This window comes from Cebus imitator, unplaced genomic scaffold, assembly GCF_001604975.1.
Source record: "Cebus imitator isolate Cc_AM_T3 unplaced genomic scaffold, Cebus_imitator-1.0 Scaffold72, whole genome shotgun sequence".
NCBI lineage: Eukaryota > Metazoa > Chordata > Mammalia > Primates > Cebidae > Cebus > Cebus imitator.
In genome coordinates this window covers 5365061-5379164 of record NW_016107387.1, presented here as the reverse complement: position 1 = coordinate 5379164, position 14104 = coordinate 5365061, and the positions used below count along the sequence as shown (strand labels likewise).

General features: G+C 53.9%; 1 protein-coding gene across 3 annotated transcripts in view; it reads right to left on the bottom strand.

The window, feature by feature from the left end:
• Nucleotides 1-1740: 1740 nt before the first annotated feature.
• PIK3R5 (phosphoinositide-3-kinase regulatory subunit 5) overlaps nucleotides 1741-14104 on the bottom strand; it is an 80964-nt gene continuing 68600 nt past the window's right edge. For 2 of the 3 annotated variants that reach the window (XM_017531452.1, XM_037739588.1), the window contains exons 7-19: nucleotides 12604-12778; nucleotides 11867-12020; nucleotides 11036-11119; nucleotides 10095-10809; nucleotides 9442-9604; nucleotides 9025-9150; nucleotides 8405-8533; nucleotides 8184-8277; nucleotides 7688-7764; nucleotides 4564-4657; nucleotides 4407-4489; nucleotides 3698-3810; nucleotides 1741-3579 (exon numbers count right to left, since the gene is read on the bottom strand). In XM_017531452.1, coding sequence (XP_017386941.1) covers nucleotides 3432-3579; nucleotides 3698-3810; nucleotides 4407-4489; nucleotides 4564-4657; nucleotides 7688-7764; nucleotides 8184-8277; nucleotides 8405-8533; nucleotides 9025-9150; nucleotides 9442-9604; nucleotides 10095-10809; nucleotides 11036-11119; nucleotides 11867-12020; nucleotides 12604-12778 — 2155 coding nt within the window. In that variant the 3' untranslated portion in view covers nucleotides 1741-3431. The remainder of the gene's footprint in view (nucleotides 3580-3697; nucleotides 3811-4406; nucleotides 4490-4563; nucleotides 4658-7687; nucleotides 7765-8183; nucleotides 8278-8404; nucleotides 8534-9024; nucleotides 9151-9441; nucleotides 9605-10094; nucleotides 10810-11035; nucleotides 11120-11866; nucleotides 12021-12603; nucleotides 12779-14104) is intronic. The other variant, XM_017531453.1, reaches the window with a different exon arrangement.

Sequence of the window (14104 nt, the reverse complement as noted above, 5' to 3'; positions counted from 1 at the left end):
GGGTGGGTGGGTGTGTGTGGGGGGGTGGGTGGGTATGGGTGGGTGTGTTTAGGAAAAAAAACTAAACTCCAGATTGTATTGAGATTTTACCAGTTTTTTGATGACTGTTTCAGGATTCAATCCAGTGTCCTCTGCTTAATTTTTGGGTTTACTCAGTCTCTTTTGGTCTGTTTCTCAGTCTTTCCTTATTTTTCATGACACCAAGAGAGTACTGGTCAGGTTATCTGGTCCCATAGTCTGAGTTTATAGGATTTTTTTCTCATGATTAGACTAGAGTTATGGCAAAAATATCAAAGGTAAAGTGCACTTCTCATGCGATTTTGCCTTTTTTTTCTTGTGTAAAGATTCATGTGTGAAATTTGCTGGGTTTACTAAATCTGGGGGTTGAGGTGCTTCAACCATGTTAGCCGATTATTGGCAGGAGGAATACTGCTCCAGCTCCAGGCTCCATTCCTGTCTCGGCTTGCCCCTCATGCTGATCCAATGCATCTGAGAGACCAACTGAGCAGATCTGCATCCATCCTGCAGCTTGGAGCTGCCAAGCCACTCTGGGCCCAACCTAGATCAGGTGGTCCCTAGATGTCCTCTAGATGCATGAGCAAAAACAGATGATCAGAGACTTCATCCCGTGAATTGAAGGTCAGCTTCATTGTTTGAAATAGCTAGCTGATGCAGAGCTGGAAAAGCTCACAGTTCTTTCTCCCTCCATCCTGAATATTCGTGTTCTGGGAGCCTGGTACTTACCTCCCTCTCTCAAGGCACAGGTGTCCCCTACCATCCCTTCATGTCTTCTCTCCCTCCTTGTTACCCAAGTCTAAAAGTAGTCCCAGATCCAGAGAGCCATTATTGAGCTCTCTTCCCCTCCTCTCAGCTGCAAGGTAGGTCCAGGGTTCACTGCACCACCCATCAGCAGCAACGGCCTCAGGCCCGTCCCCTCCCTGGGTCTTGGGGTACAGGGAACAGATGGATATATGGGTGTACGTGGGAAGTAGAAAAGTTCCTTTTTAAAATTTCCTTTCTTGTTAAAGAATAAACATAAGTGTGCTAATAACTCTTTGTTAAGCCCTATCCTAGGTAGCTGTTAAACATGCCATGCTTACAGGCATGTAGTACATTCCATGTCCTTGTGCTTTAATCAAGTTACCTGTGCTGGATGTGCTCACAGGCATGTCCTAGCTCTCCACTGCTTTTACCTGTTTAGAAAAGTTTTAAGTTGTTAGCCAATCGGGTTTTAGTTTAGATTGTTGATGTCTGGCACCAGCCAACAGAGATCAGACACAGCAGTAAGGATGGCCCCAAATGCATAAGGGATAAATTGTCTGCTTTCCTTTGTTCATTGTACTCTTGTGGCAAGATGGCTAGTGAGAGTACCTTTCCTGCAGTCCAGGAAGTAAAAATTGTGTTGCTGAAAGCTCCTTTGTCTCAGTGCTAATTTTTCTTTGTGGCACCGAGCATCTATTTCCAACAGTGTATATTTCTCAAGTGAAGTGGCACAGGAAACCCCAAATGTTGAGTCCTTAGGTGTAGGATATCTTGTTCTGTGGGTCGGTGAGTATGATGAGGCTTAAGCAGAACAGGATTGGGGAAAAGTTCCACACAAATATATTTTCTATAGGGTAGAAAATTACAAAAAGAAATAAATGATGCCCTATAGAGCTTCTTTCTGGTATAAATAAAATGATTTCTATAAACTGTTTAACTAGCAGGTGTCGTGCAGCAAAATAACTATGGGTCATTAAATATAGGACAAATCAAGTTTTATTTGACAATAATATTAAATTCCATTCATTAATTCCTGGACATCTCTTGATCATGTAATAGGGCAATGCACCCATACAGGAAAAAAGTACTGAAGATACATGGCCCACCACACTCCTGGAGCTTAGAGCAAGAACCGATATTAAGATGGGAGAGATGGCCGAACAAGGTAGAAGCTAATTCTGTGCACGTGTCTCAAGCCGTGAGTACTCTGGCTGGAATTTCACGTAAGACCTTTCAGGCATAATGAATTAGGAGGAGAGGAAGAGGGGCTGTGCGGGATACAGTTTATGCTTCCATGGCTACTTTCCCCACATCTGTCGGTCCAAATCCTGGTCTTGCTCTCTGCCCTATCGCTCTAGTCCACATTGGCTTCCAGCTGCTCAAAGCACTTCAGGCTCGTCGCTCTGAATTTCAGCTTCATGTCCTATCCTAGGCTGACCATTTTCCATGCATCAGTCCCATTTCCTCTGAATTGGGCACTAAGCTCTGTGAGGCCAGTCACTCCATCCTCTGTTCTGGGATCTTGCCCAGGTGCCAGAAGGATGCAGTTAACTTGGAGGTATGGAAGATTCTGCACACAAAGAGTGAGATGGGAGTGGCAGAGCCAATCTGATAGAGAAGGGAGTGAAGGGTAAGCCACCTGAGCAGCCCACCCCTTACCCTGACGAAGACAGTCCTCCTTTGGAATGCCCCTTCCTCCTTCAGTCTGGGTTCTGCCTCCGCCATGAATTGGGAAGGAGTGAGGAGCATCTCAAGGCCAGTGAGAGTATCCCAGTGGCCCCAAACAGGAGGAATACGTGTTCAGAGAGTAAGACACTAAGCTTTACTGAGCACCTACTGGGAGCTCGGCGCTGGGCTAGGTGCTTTGCAGACAATGTAACCTTCTAATGATGTCTTATTTCCATCACAACTCTTTACTCCATTTTAGTGCTGGAGAAATTGAGGCTCAAAGTTAATTAGCTTCCTCTCGGTATTTAGCTAGAATCACGCTGCTACTGAATTTAAGCCTAGCCTGTCTTCCAAGAATCTCAGATCTTAAAAGAGGATCAAGAGAGAATCTGTGCCAGGTTCCATAGTCAGAACTGTAGACAGGTCCAGTGTTAGTGCTGTTTTTCAGGAGACTTGGAACTTGAGAGAGAGAAATCGTTAAGAGGTGTGTGTGTCTGGAGTGAGGAAGTGTACGTGGGAAGTAGAAGTAGAGAAATGTCTCATCCATGTTTCTATCACCTGAGCCCCAGAGAGTGGGGACTGAACTCCAGACATACAGGGTCCTCCAAGTCTTTGACAAAGTAAGGGGTAGGCTCAGCCAAAGTTGAGAGAAAAGGCCTACGTCATCCCTCTGAGCACCAGTGCCTCAGATCTTCCTTTTAGAAAGGATCCTAGACCATGCTAGTGGTCAGGGACTTCGGAGGTCCATTTACCCATCCCTCTCCTACTGTGAGGAATCTGAGAGGCTGTGGGGTCTGGCCCTTCTTTCCCTGATATCTGCTCTTTCCCCAGAACACTGAGGCCCCAGAAACCTTCTACTCCCAGCCCCTACTCATGGTGGGACCCACAATGGGACCCTGGCTCTGCACAGGGCCATTCAGTTCTCCACAGAGAGGGACTGTTCCGGAGGGGTTGCAGAAGAGGTTGCCCAGGGTACAGTCTAGTCTGGCGCTGGGCTCCCACTAGGGCAGAGCTCCGCTGAAAGTCATGATGGGCAGGCAGAGAAGAGAGCAGAGATCAGGCGTGGCCTGGGCCGGCAGGTCAGGGGACCTCTGGGGTGGCAAGGAGAGGTCGCTCTTTTCCGGCTTGTAGCAGGGTGAGACCTCACACCTGTGGGCCAGAGCAGCAGCCAGGGATCAGGGCTGGCCCACATCCCTCCAGCTCCATCCAGGCCTCTGGGTTGGTGGGAGCAGAAACTGCTCCCCTCCCTGGGACCCCCCTTTCCTACCTGACTACACTCTGCAGGATCTTTCTCTCATCCTGGTCCAGGCACACAGCAAAGGGACAGCTGTTGGAGCCGATAATTTGCACCTTGTCCACTTTGATCTGCGATGTGCTAATCTGGAAAGAAGGCCCAGGTCAGCCCTGAAGCTCTGGCTAGGCCACACCGCCAGCCCTCAGCAGTTCCATCTCTCAGAATTGCCCATCCACTTCTGGCAGTGTGGGAGAGCAGGGTTTGTCTGACCTCTCTCCAGGGTTAATGGCTGGGTTAGGGGAGGGAGACTGAGGCCTCCATCAGTCCGTGCCTCCTCTCCAGCATCTGAAAGAAGCAGGTGCCCCCTGAGGAGGCTCTGCCCTACCTGCTACCTTCACCAGGAGAGCCCCGGGTTCCCTGATGCAGAGCCTGCTTTCTTTGGCCTATGGGTCTTAGAACTCTCCTGGCAGCCACCCCACAATTTTTCCACATACACATGTCCTCTCACGGGGTACCCCTTCCTCCCCAACACCCCACAACACTCCACACCTGTGCATATCCCCAAATCACACCCCTCACCCTGCCTCGCTCACCTCTCCTTTCTCTCTCACACACACACCCATGTGTATACACACATGCACATACATACATGTGCACACACGTACATACATGCACACATACGCACCTGCATGCTCTAGTAAATCTCTTGAGGATGTGGCTGGAAGGACAGGGAAGCCCGTACCTGGTTAAAGCCCTTCTTGGATTTGGAGTTCTGCCTTTTCACCACTTCTGTCAGGTTTAGCGTCAGGGCCTCCATGCTGGAATCTGAAGGGCAGGGGCACTCAGGCCAGGCTCAGAGCACCTCTCTGCCGTGTCCCCACCCTGCCCACCCCACTCACCCAGCTCTTCCTGCTTCCGGCAGGCCTTGTTGAGGTTCACGGAGGTACAGACCTTCTCCAGGTTGCTCCAGCGACTTCGTCCACTGATGGCCCCCTGGAAATGCAGTGTAGCCAGACCCTCTGAGTCCAGAGGCCCCCCGAGCCTGCCGCCTTCTCTTTGAAGGCCCACCAGTGACAGGGCACTGCCTCTGGTCAGCACATCCCAGCAAGTGCTCTCTTATTCACCGGGGCTCCTGTACCACCCTGGGTAAGACCTGCATGACCCCAGGGAGGAGCTCAGGTCACTGGCTTGGTCTAGGAGTCAGCAGCCTAAGTGACCAGGTTGAAAGGTACAAGAGCTGAGAGCTCCTGCAGGGGTGGTCTTGAGCTTCTGCCGAGCCCAGAGTGAGGAAGGGATAGGCCCACAGGCATGTTGTTTCTGGCAGAGCCACACCCAAACTCCCTCTTCAGGTCCTTGTGTGAATGTCTCTGTCATCAGGGACTTCTGTGTTGGTAAACCCAAGAACACTTCCTAGTCCTCCGCTTACTTCACCTAGTAGTTCACTACTCTCCCCTCCTTGAAAACCTCTCCTGGGCTTTTGTGATGGCACCCTCCTGGTTTTCCTAGTGCCTGCCTGGCTGGTGCCTCTCTGTGTCAGGGTCACCACCTGCTGGGGTCTGTCCTGCAGACCCTGACTCAACAAAGGATGAATAAATCCACTCAGACACAGAATACAGTGAGAGTGGGCTGGGGTGTCCGTGACCACTCACAGACACTTGAGGAGAGCGCTGTAAAGAGATAGCAGCCGCCAGCCACAGCATGCTGACCTCACCAGCCTTTATTCAGCACACATTAAATGACAAAGGCTTTGACTCAACACCACTAGAGGGTGAAGGTTAAAGGCCAGGTTCTGAGGCCTAAAGCAAACACCATTAGTGGGTAATATCCCTGGTCGACCTCCCCCCGAGAGCCATCTGGAATGAGTAAGGGTTAGTTTATAGGACCACAAGACTAAACAGTTAGGTAAACTCCTCAAATTCATTTGATTCTACTCTAATTTATTTAAGGGGACAAGGCTGCCTTCAGCCAAGTATTATAGTAAAAACCCTTAAGCCTTCCAAAGGATTTGTGTATATTTTCTAAAACTAAAATTCCTCCCACCAGCCTGACTGAATCCCCACATCTCTGTTTTGCTGGATCACCACCCTCTGCCCGCCACTACATCATGAAGGGCTCAAGACTCTCCCCTTGGTCCTCTGCTCTTTGTATTCCCTGCTTCCCCCTTCAGGAGTCTCCTTCATGCCCTTTTTCCACTAGCAGCTGTCCACCCATCTTTGTATTCCCTGCAAAGTCAGGCCTGTTCAGCCAGTTGCCTATTCTCACTGTTCCCTTACATCTCTCAGGGCCTCTCAACCTCAATAATATATCCCAACCCAAACTCAGGATCTTCTCCAACTGGACCCGGGCCCTTCCCGTGGTCCCCACCTGAGAAGATGGTGCTGCCTGCCAGTCACAGAGGAGTGACTCCGGGAGTCTGGCCTCTCCTTTTCTAATCCATCCCTGAGCCCTGCTGATTACATTACTCACATCTGTCTTCCATTCCTTTTCAGCTCTGCCACCACTACCCTAGTGCAGGCTGCTGCCTTCATTTCTCTTCTGGACCATGGCAAGAGCCTCCTAACTGGCCTTCCTGCATCGCCTGGGGACCCTTCTGATCTGTCCTCCACGGAGCTGCCAGAGGGAGCTCCTAAGTCTCAGATCTGATCATGTCACAGGCATTCTCACCCCCACCACAAACATAAGCCCCCCTCATGAATATCCACTGCTCTTAGGACCAGGATAAAAGTCCTTTCATTGCAATCAAGGTTCTTGGTATGCTGGTCCCCCCCATTTCTTTAGCCTCACCTTGGCATCGTGTTCCCACTGGCTGTCTGCTCCAACATGTGGGATCTTCTTTCCATGTGCTTTGAGGTGTTCACACTCCCTCCCACCACACGGCCTTTGCACATGCAGTTCCTGCTGCCGTGAGAGCACTCACCTCTTCTCAGCCTAATTAACTCCTGGTTTTCCTTCCAATATCAACTCAATGTTCCTTCTCAAGGAAGCCTTTACTACTAACTCTCCTGTTCAATTTGCCACTTAGGAACATCCCATGTCCCTCTCCTTCATCCATGTGTCACAGTTGTAATTTTACATCTTGTATATCATCTAAGCAATGCCTACAACCCACTCCAGGGGTCTGTCCTTTCTTCACTCTTAGGGACACTCCAGGACCTAGAACAGTGCCTGGGCTGTGGAAGATGTCTAGCAAGCACCTGGCACGTTGCTGCAGTGAGTGTCGGTTCCTCCTGCTCACCTCCTTCGCTGCCAAATGCACCGCAGCCCCAACGCCACCGTCCATTCTGTTTTATTGCCTTGTAACTACTGGCCACTCTCTGAAATTATCTTGGCTATTTCTTTGTTTCCTTGTTTCTTGTCTGTCTCCCTCCTCTAGACAAGCTAAAATGAGGCCTATCCTTACCTGCTTAACCCCTCTTTCACCCTGCCCAGCACAGAGGTGGCATGAGCAAGTGCTAAAGGATGTCTTTGGAAAGGCTGAAGAAAAGGAAGGAGACAGGAAGGAAGGAGCCCACCTGTGAGGCCAAGCTTCTCTCAACCTGGACCTTGGGATGTGACCTGCTCAGAGAACTCACATCTCCTGGTCTGTCACGGACAGCCTTCTGCCTCCCCACAACTCTCCTCACTCCTTTCTCACACCAGTCCCACCTTGCATGCAGCCTGCCAGGTACACTGGCCCCCTGCGAGACCCCGGCTTCTCTCTCAAGTGCCTCTGGAAGCCTTCCCTTGCCCGCTCTCAGCCCTAGCCCTGTAGCCAGGCCCAGCAGACTCCTACCCCTGGGCAGCTGCTAAGTGCATTCAGGTGGGGGCAAAGAACATGGTGGGAGAGAGCATTTGGAGGCCAAGGGGCACAGAGACATCCACTCCCTCCCCTCTCTTCTCTCAGCATCCAGGGGAGCCTGCTGTGGCCTTGCAGCATAAAGATGGGGCCCAGGAACACACGAGTCCAACTCTGGGCCCAGGCTCTGGGGGAAGAAGGATCAGCAGCAGATCCTGGAGGGGAAGGAGCCCTAGCACAGATCTTACCTTGCTGTAAATAATCTGTAGTGTTAGAGGAACAGCCTCCCGGTCGCCATCAATGCCCAACCGCTTGCTACCAGGACCTGTGCCAAACACATACAGACCCTTTACTCCCTCTGGCTTCCCGGGTTCCTCACTAAGGCAGTAGCCTTGCCCCCTCCACTCCACCCCGGCTTTACCTCCCATCCCCCGCCACATTGACCTTGACTCCCTAGGCATCGGCCTCACCAAGGCCCTGCCTCTCTCTGGCTCCATCTTCCTCCAGGCGGCTCCCCCCTCCCCCACTGACCCCGTCACTCCAGGGCTCCATCTCCTCTGTGACCACACCTTCTCAGGGTCCCGCCTCCCCAGGGTCCCGCCCCCTGTAACCGCACCTTCCTATGTCTCCACCTCCCAGTAACGCTGCCTCCTGGTAGCCCCGCCTCCTAGGTAACCCCACCTCCCCAGAGCTCTGAGTCCCAGGACCCGCCTCCCCGCCCACCTGGGCTCAGGCAGTACCCACCCGAAGCCTTGATGGCACGTGTGGCAGCCGAGTGACCCAGCTCCAAGGAGTGGATGAAGATCTCTGTCGTCTTCTCCCCAGTGATGAAGGTCAGCTGGAGAGGACAGGAGCATGTGCATCAGTGTGAACCTCCTGGGAGCCTATTCAGCTCCTCCAGCGTAGAGCTTCTGGCTGACCGGGGGCAGGGGGGGAAGAGGTGGCGCGGGGCAGGGCAGCCTTACCTCGGTCTGATAGACTTGCAGCAGCACCGGCCTGGCGGCAAAGCGGCAGTAGTAGAGTAGCATGTCCGCCAGGATGGGCAACTGGGCGGGGGAGCCCTCCAGGGTCTGGGCTTCAGCCTTCAGGGGCTGCTGTGGCCAGAGGGAAGGGGCGGCCACGTAAGGCGGGTAGGTGGATAGAGGGCAGGAAGGAGCAAGAATAAGGGAGGAAGAGAGAAGACAGACACAGAGACAGCTAGCCAGGGGGAGCTGGCCAGGAGGAAGCAGGAAGCAGGGGAAGGCTGGCGCCCAGCCTCCCTGCCCCTTGCCTGACCCACCAGCCTCCGGGGGAGGCTTCTGCTTAGCTGGACAAGGCCAGGCATTAAGGAAGGGGGCTGAAATCTGAGGTCCCCCAGACACTTCTGATGGCCCTCCTCTGTCACTGTAGTGACCCCAGCTCTTGCCCTCAGTGTCCTGAGTTCAGGCTCAGCCCTGCTTCACACTCACACTCCCTGCTCTTTTCCAAGAGAGCCCAAGTACTGCATGGGGGCCTCAAGCTGGATTTCCTAAACCCAGAGCCTTCTAAATGAGGCTGGGTGACTACAGCCAGTGGGCCCTGTTCCCCAACCTCAGGGGCCACTTACCTGACACAAGACTTCAGGGGGCAGGTGCATGAGGCCCAGCACATTGCGCTCATACCAGGGGTCCAGCATGCCGAGGTAGTGGGAGATGTCATTGGTGCTCTCCTCCCATGGGGCCGTGCCCAGCTCCTAGGGCAAGCAACAAGGGTCATTCCCAGCTCCCCAGGAGGCCTGCCCATCCTTGCTCCAGGGCTTTGGATGGTACCTGCAGCTCCAAGCTGAGCTTCTCCCTGCCCTTGGGGAAGTATGACAGTTTTCAGCCTTTGTCATAGGCAGTGTGTCATGTCCAAGTGCAGGGAGTGGCCAGGTGGGGGGAGGTGCATCATCAATACAAGTGATTGCATTCCGTGACTTCCAATTGGCTTCCTTCAGGTAGCCAGAACTCTTTCCCACCCCACTGGCCCAGGGCTGGGAACGTACTCCTGGGCTGGAGTGCCTAGGGCAGTCTGTCGGGGGTGAGGGTGTCTGGCTCCGAGGGGGTGGACAGGCACCAGGGCTGGTCCCGTGGCTTCGCTTCACAGGCACATAGAAGAACTGAAGTTTGAAGAACCGTGTGAGGAGCGGGCGATTGTTCTCCAGCCGCCTGGTAAGAAGAAGATGGTAAGAAGGGGACCAGGTGCGGTGGCCTCATGCCTGAAATCCAGCACTTTGGGAGGCCAGAGTGAGTGGCTCACGCCTGTAATCCCAGCACTTTGGGAGGCTGTGGTGGGTGGATCACAAGGTCAGGAGTTCGAGACCAGCCTGGGCAACATGGTGAAACCCTGGGCAACATGGTGAAACCTCTACTAAAAATACAAAAATTAGCTGGGCATGGTGGCATGCGCATGTAGTCCTAGCTACTCAGGAGGCTGAGGCAGCAGAATCACTTGAACTCAGGAGGCAGAGTCTGCAGTGAACCAAGATAGTGCCACTGCACTCCAGCCTGGGCAACAGAGCAAGACCGTCTCAAAAAAAAGAGAGATAGAAAGGAACTTTTGGTTCCTCTGGGGTCCTGAACCACAGGCCCCAGATTCCACTAGCACAACAACCCTGTTACCCAGGGCAGAGCTAATGCCCCCCATTATGGCTCTTACCGAAGGTTGCTATATGCCCGAGCCACCTTCCCTGAAATCCGATCTGAGCCAAAGACAACAACACGTAGCGTGGAAGCCTTGGGATCCTCATCTCCACTCAGGAAGGGGCGGCGGCGCTGGTGGCGTGAAGCGGGGGCCAGAAGCCAGCTGGGCAGCTGGGTACCGAGTTTGGGCTGGGGCAGGGAGCGAGAGCGCTGTGCCCGGGAAGGGAGCGGTGCTGGTTCATCCAGGGGGCTGCAGAGGCTCCCTGCCCGCCGCAGGGGCAGGGCTGTGTCTAGGCTGCCCTCCAGGCTCCGAGAGTCCCTCCGCAGTACCAGCTGACTGGTGCTCTTGAAGAGTTTATAGATCCTGTTGAACTTCTGCCCAGGCCTGCGGTGGCTGCGGTGTTCCTGGCTGCTACGCCTCCTGGGCCACTCGGAGGAGCTCTCCTCGCTGTCCTCCACATAGCCACTGTCCATGCCATCCGAGAGGCCTGAGACAAAGGAGGTCAGCAGCTGGCGTGACAGGGCTGGCCCTGAGGCCTGGGAGGATGCAAGGGACAGGGTGGAGTCGTGGGACACCAAAGAGCTGGTGGAGAGCAGGGAGTCCCTCTCGGCACAATGCCCATCAGTTTCCAAGTCCTCTTCCTCCTCCTCCTCTTCCTCTTCTTCATCATCTCCCAGGATTCCGGGCTGGAGCAGCTCCTGTTCCTTGAGCAGGATTTCCTGCAGGATGTCTGCAGGAAAGCAAGGCCAGCACTGTCTGGGTGTCCGGGACCCTGAATCCCTTCCTGCATCCCCTTTGGAGGGGAGACAGCAGAAGGACTCAGGGCCAGCCCAGTAGTCCTAGCACTGCCCTCTGCTCTGCTTAGAGCCAGCTCCAGTGGGAGAGCTTTGGGGACAGGGGTGGGAGCTGGGCAGACAGTGTGGGGCATGGGTGTTACCAGCACCCCAGCTCCTTACCAAAGCTGTCCTGGTTCCAACTGTAGGTGTAGCACCGGGCGACAGGGATGGGGATGGTATGGAGCTTCCCTGGTTTTGCAGTGTCTGTAAGAGCAGGGCGGATAGGAGAGGAGGGCTGGAAAGAGACCTTGGAGATAGGCCAGTCCAGTCCCATTGCCTTGGAGAAGAGACCAGAGTTGGGGAAGGATTGGCACAAGGACACGTAGCTGGATGGGCCGAAGCTGAGTTAGAGCTGGGGCGCTGGGCTCCCAGCCAGAGGGCCCTTCTTTCAAGCACACCATGTAGACACCATGCCCTTTATGAGCTCTGTGAACGTGGCCAAGCCACAAGCTCTGAGCCTTATTTGACAATGCTCCCATGGGAGAATAATAGTACTAGCCCAGAAGGTTTTCATGAGGAATATTGTAACAGGGTCTGCTAATTGCTCCTCAAAATCTGTGCTCCCTTCTATGGTAACAGAGTTGTACAGAGGTGGTTTCCCAGGCTCCTCTGGGGCAAGATGTGGCCACGTGACCAAGGTGGGCTCAGAGGAACAGGTGGGTAAGCGATGTGCCCAGCTTCTGTATCACCTTCAGCAGAAAAGCCCAGCCTTTGGCCTCGTAAGCACTTTTTTTCTCTTCCCACAAGCTGCCATCATGATGGCACCCTCACCCTGTCCCTATAGATAGGAATGACACCCTAGGGAATGGCGGAGCAGAGGGATGCTGAAGAAGCTGAGTCCTTGAGTGACTGTGTGAAGCAGAGCCACCAGGCCTGCCTGAACCGTGCACCTTGGGAGCTAGAACAGGCCATGGGGAATGTGGGCAGAGCCCCCTCTCCCAAGAGCCTCACCTAACACCGCAGGGAAGCCGGCTTTTTCTCCCACCGCCTGCAGCTTGGTCCTGAGCCACCGCCGGGCTTCTGTGGCATCCCCGATGCCAGATGCCAGCTCCTGTGCCTCTGCGGTCTCCGTGAAGATGTCCTCAAGCTCTGCCAGGGTCTTGGCCTGAAACCCCAGAAGGAGATGGGCTTTGCTCCTGGACCATGAACTAGCTGCCCACCTGTTCCCGCTCCTAGGTTCTTACTGAGGGAGGCAGTGATCTGTCCCCTCCCAGCCTCATCGCTCATCTCCTACCCACAGCTGGCCAGACAGCTAGGCCTCTCCCTGCCCTTCCATTCTCAGGAAATGGTCAGGAGAGAAAGGACCAGAGCCATGGCACTGCAGTTAGAGGGGACTTCAGAGTTCCTCACTGTAACCCAGAGAGGGGAGGGAGCTGTGCGGGGTGACACAGCCGACCTGTGACAGAGCCAGGCCTAGATGCCAGGTCTTCAGCCCAAAGCTCATTCTCGTTCCTGTGGAATATGCCATCTTCTAAGGCACTAGTAATCAGCATCCAGCCCCACTGGTCAGGATTTGGCACACCAGAAAACACCCTCAAGGAGACCAGCCTTCCAGCCACCACCCCGCCATGTCACTTGGGGTGCAGGAGACTTGTATACTCTGGGAATGGTGGCTGGGATGAAGCAGGGAGGGGCCTCTACCTCTCCGGAGAGGTGTCCCACCAGAGCCCCAGGCCCCAGGTACATACCTGCAGCCTGCAATGCAGGCCTGGAATGTCACAGTGGGCCCCAAAGGTGGCCTGGAAGGCGTGCAGGAGCAGGGTGGTGTAGGCGCTGTGAGGTGAGTGTCCAGGGGCGCTCAGCTTATTGGCTACAGCGAGGAACTCGGCCTGCACTTCCACTGGGTTCAGTAGCAGCACGGTGCTGAGGGCACAGGGGACCAGCTGTGGCACCAGGGGGTGGGCAGGATGCCGGGGTGCAGCCACCCACCTCGTGCCGGCTGGTGCTCAGCTCCACCGAGGCCAGGGCCTCTGCCAACCCAGGCAGAGCTTGAGGAAGTGGCCACAGGAGGCCAGGACAGAGGCAGCAGCTGCAGGGCCCAGGTTCCCAAGGAAAAGTGTGGGGTTTGCTGCTGAACATTTTCCAGCTTGGGGCTTTCAAAGATCTTTTCAAAACGGAACTTCATCTTTAAAAGTAAATGTACTTAATTTTTATATAAACATCTTTTTCCTATGAGACAACTGAGTGGATGCAAGATTACTCAGATGAGGATCATATTTTAGGCAAGGTGACTTGAAGCCAAGCGACCAGTTTTCAGGGGGAGCCAGGCAGCGACATGGTGTGGTGCTGCATGGTCTGGGGTGAGTGGGGCCTGACGTTGCTCGTGGCGTGGGGCTGCATTTGCCCAGAGGAGGGGGTGCCGAGTCAGAGTGCATCTTCTTCCTCCACTCGTGGGTGACACCTTTTCTCATCAGCCCAAAGCCATGATAAGAGCTGACATTGGCGGGGAGGAGAGTGTGTGCCCAGCCACTGCTACCTCCCTTCCTGAGGGACACTTAGATTCCCTCTTAGTGCCAGTGTTTAAATTTCTTTTATCATGGAAACTTTCAAACATATCCCCAACTAAAAGAGTCGTAGCTCTGAGGAGCTGATCACTCTGTTTACAGTTCACAACACATGGCTGTTCTCACTTCCCCCATGCCAACCCCTCCATCACTACATGATCTCAAAGCAGATTCAAGACATCATGGCTGTGTATCCATACATGCTTTAGTATGAACTGCGTGTGATGGCTCTCTCTTAATTCCACACTGCGTTTAAACCCAGTGCACAGGAGTACAACGCAGGCAGCATTCCCTCCAGGCCCTGTGGATGTCGGTGCCTGGGGACAGGGCAGAGACAGGACTAGTCTCTTGTCAAAATTCCCATCATTTGGTTAGAAACTAACTTTGATTTCTCTAAGAAAGAAAAAGGAGGTGGGCAGCTGTGTATGGTGGCTCCCGCCTGTCATCCCAGCACTTTGGGAGGCCAGCGGATCACAAGGTCAAAAACTTGAGACCATTCTGGCCAACATGGTGAAATCCTGTATCTACTAAAAATACAAAAAGCTGGGCATGGTGGCATGCGCCTGTAGTTCCAGCTACTCAGGAGGCTGAGGCAGGAGAATCGCTTGAACCCGGAAGGCAGAGGTTGCAGTCAGCCAAGATCACACCATTGCACTCCAACCTGGCGACAGAGCGAGACTCCACA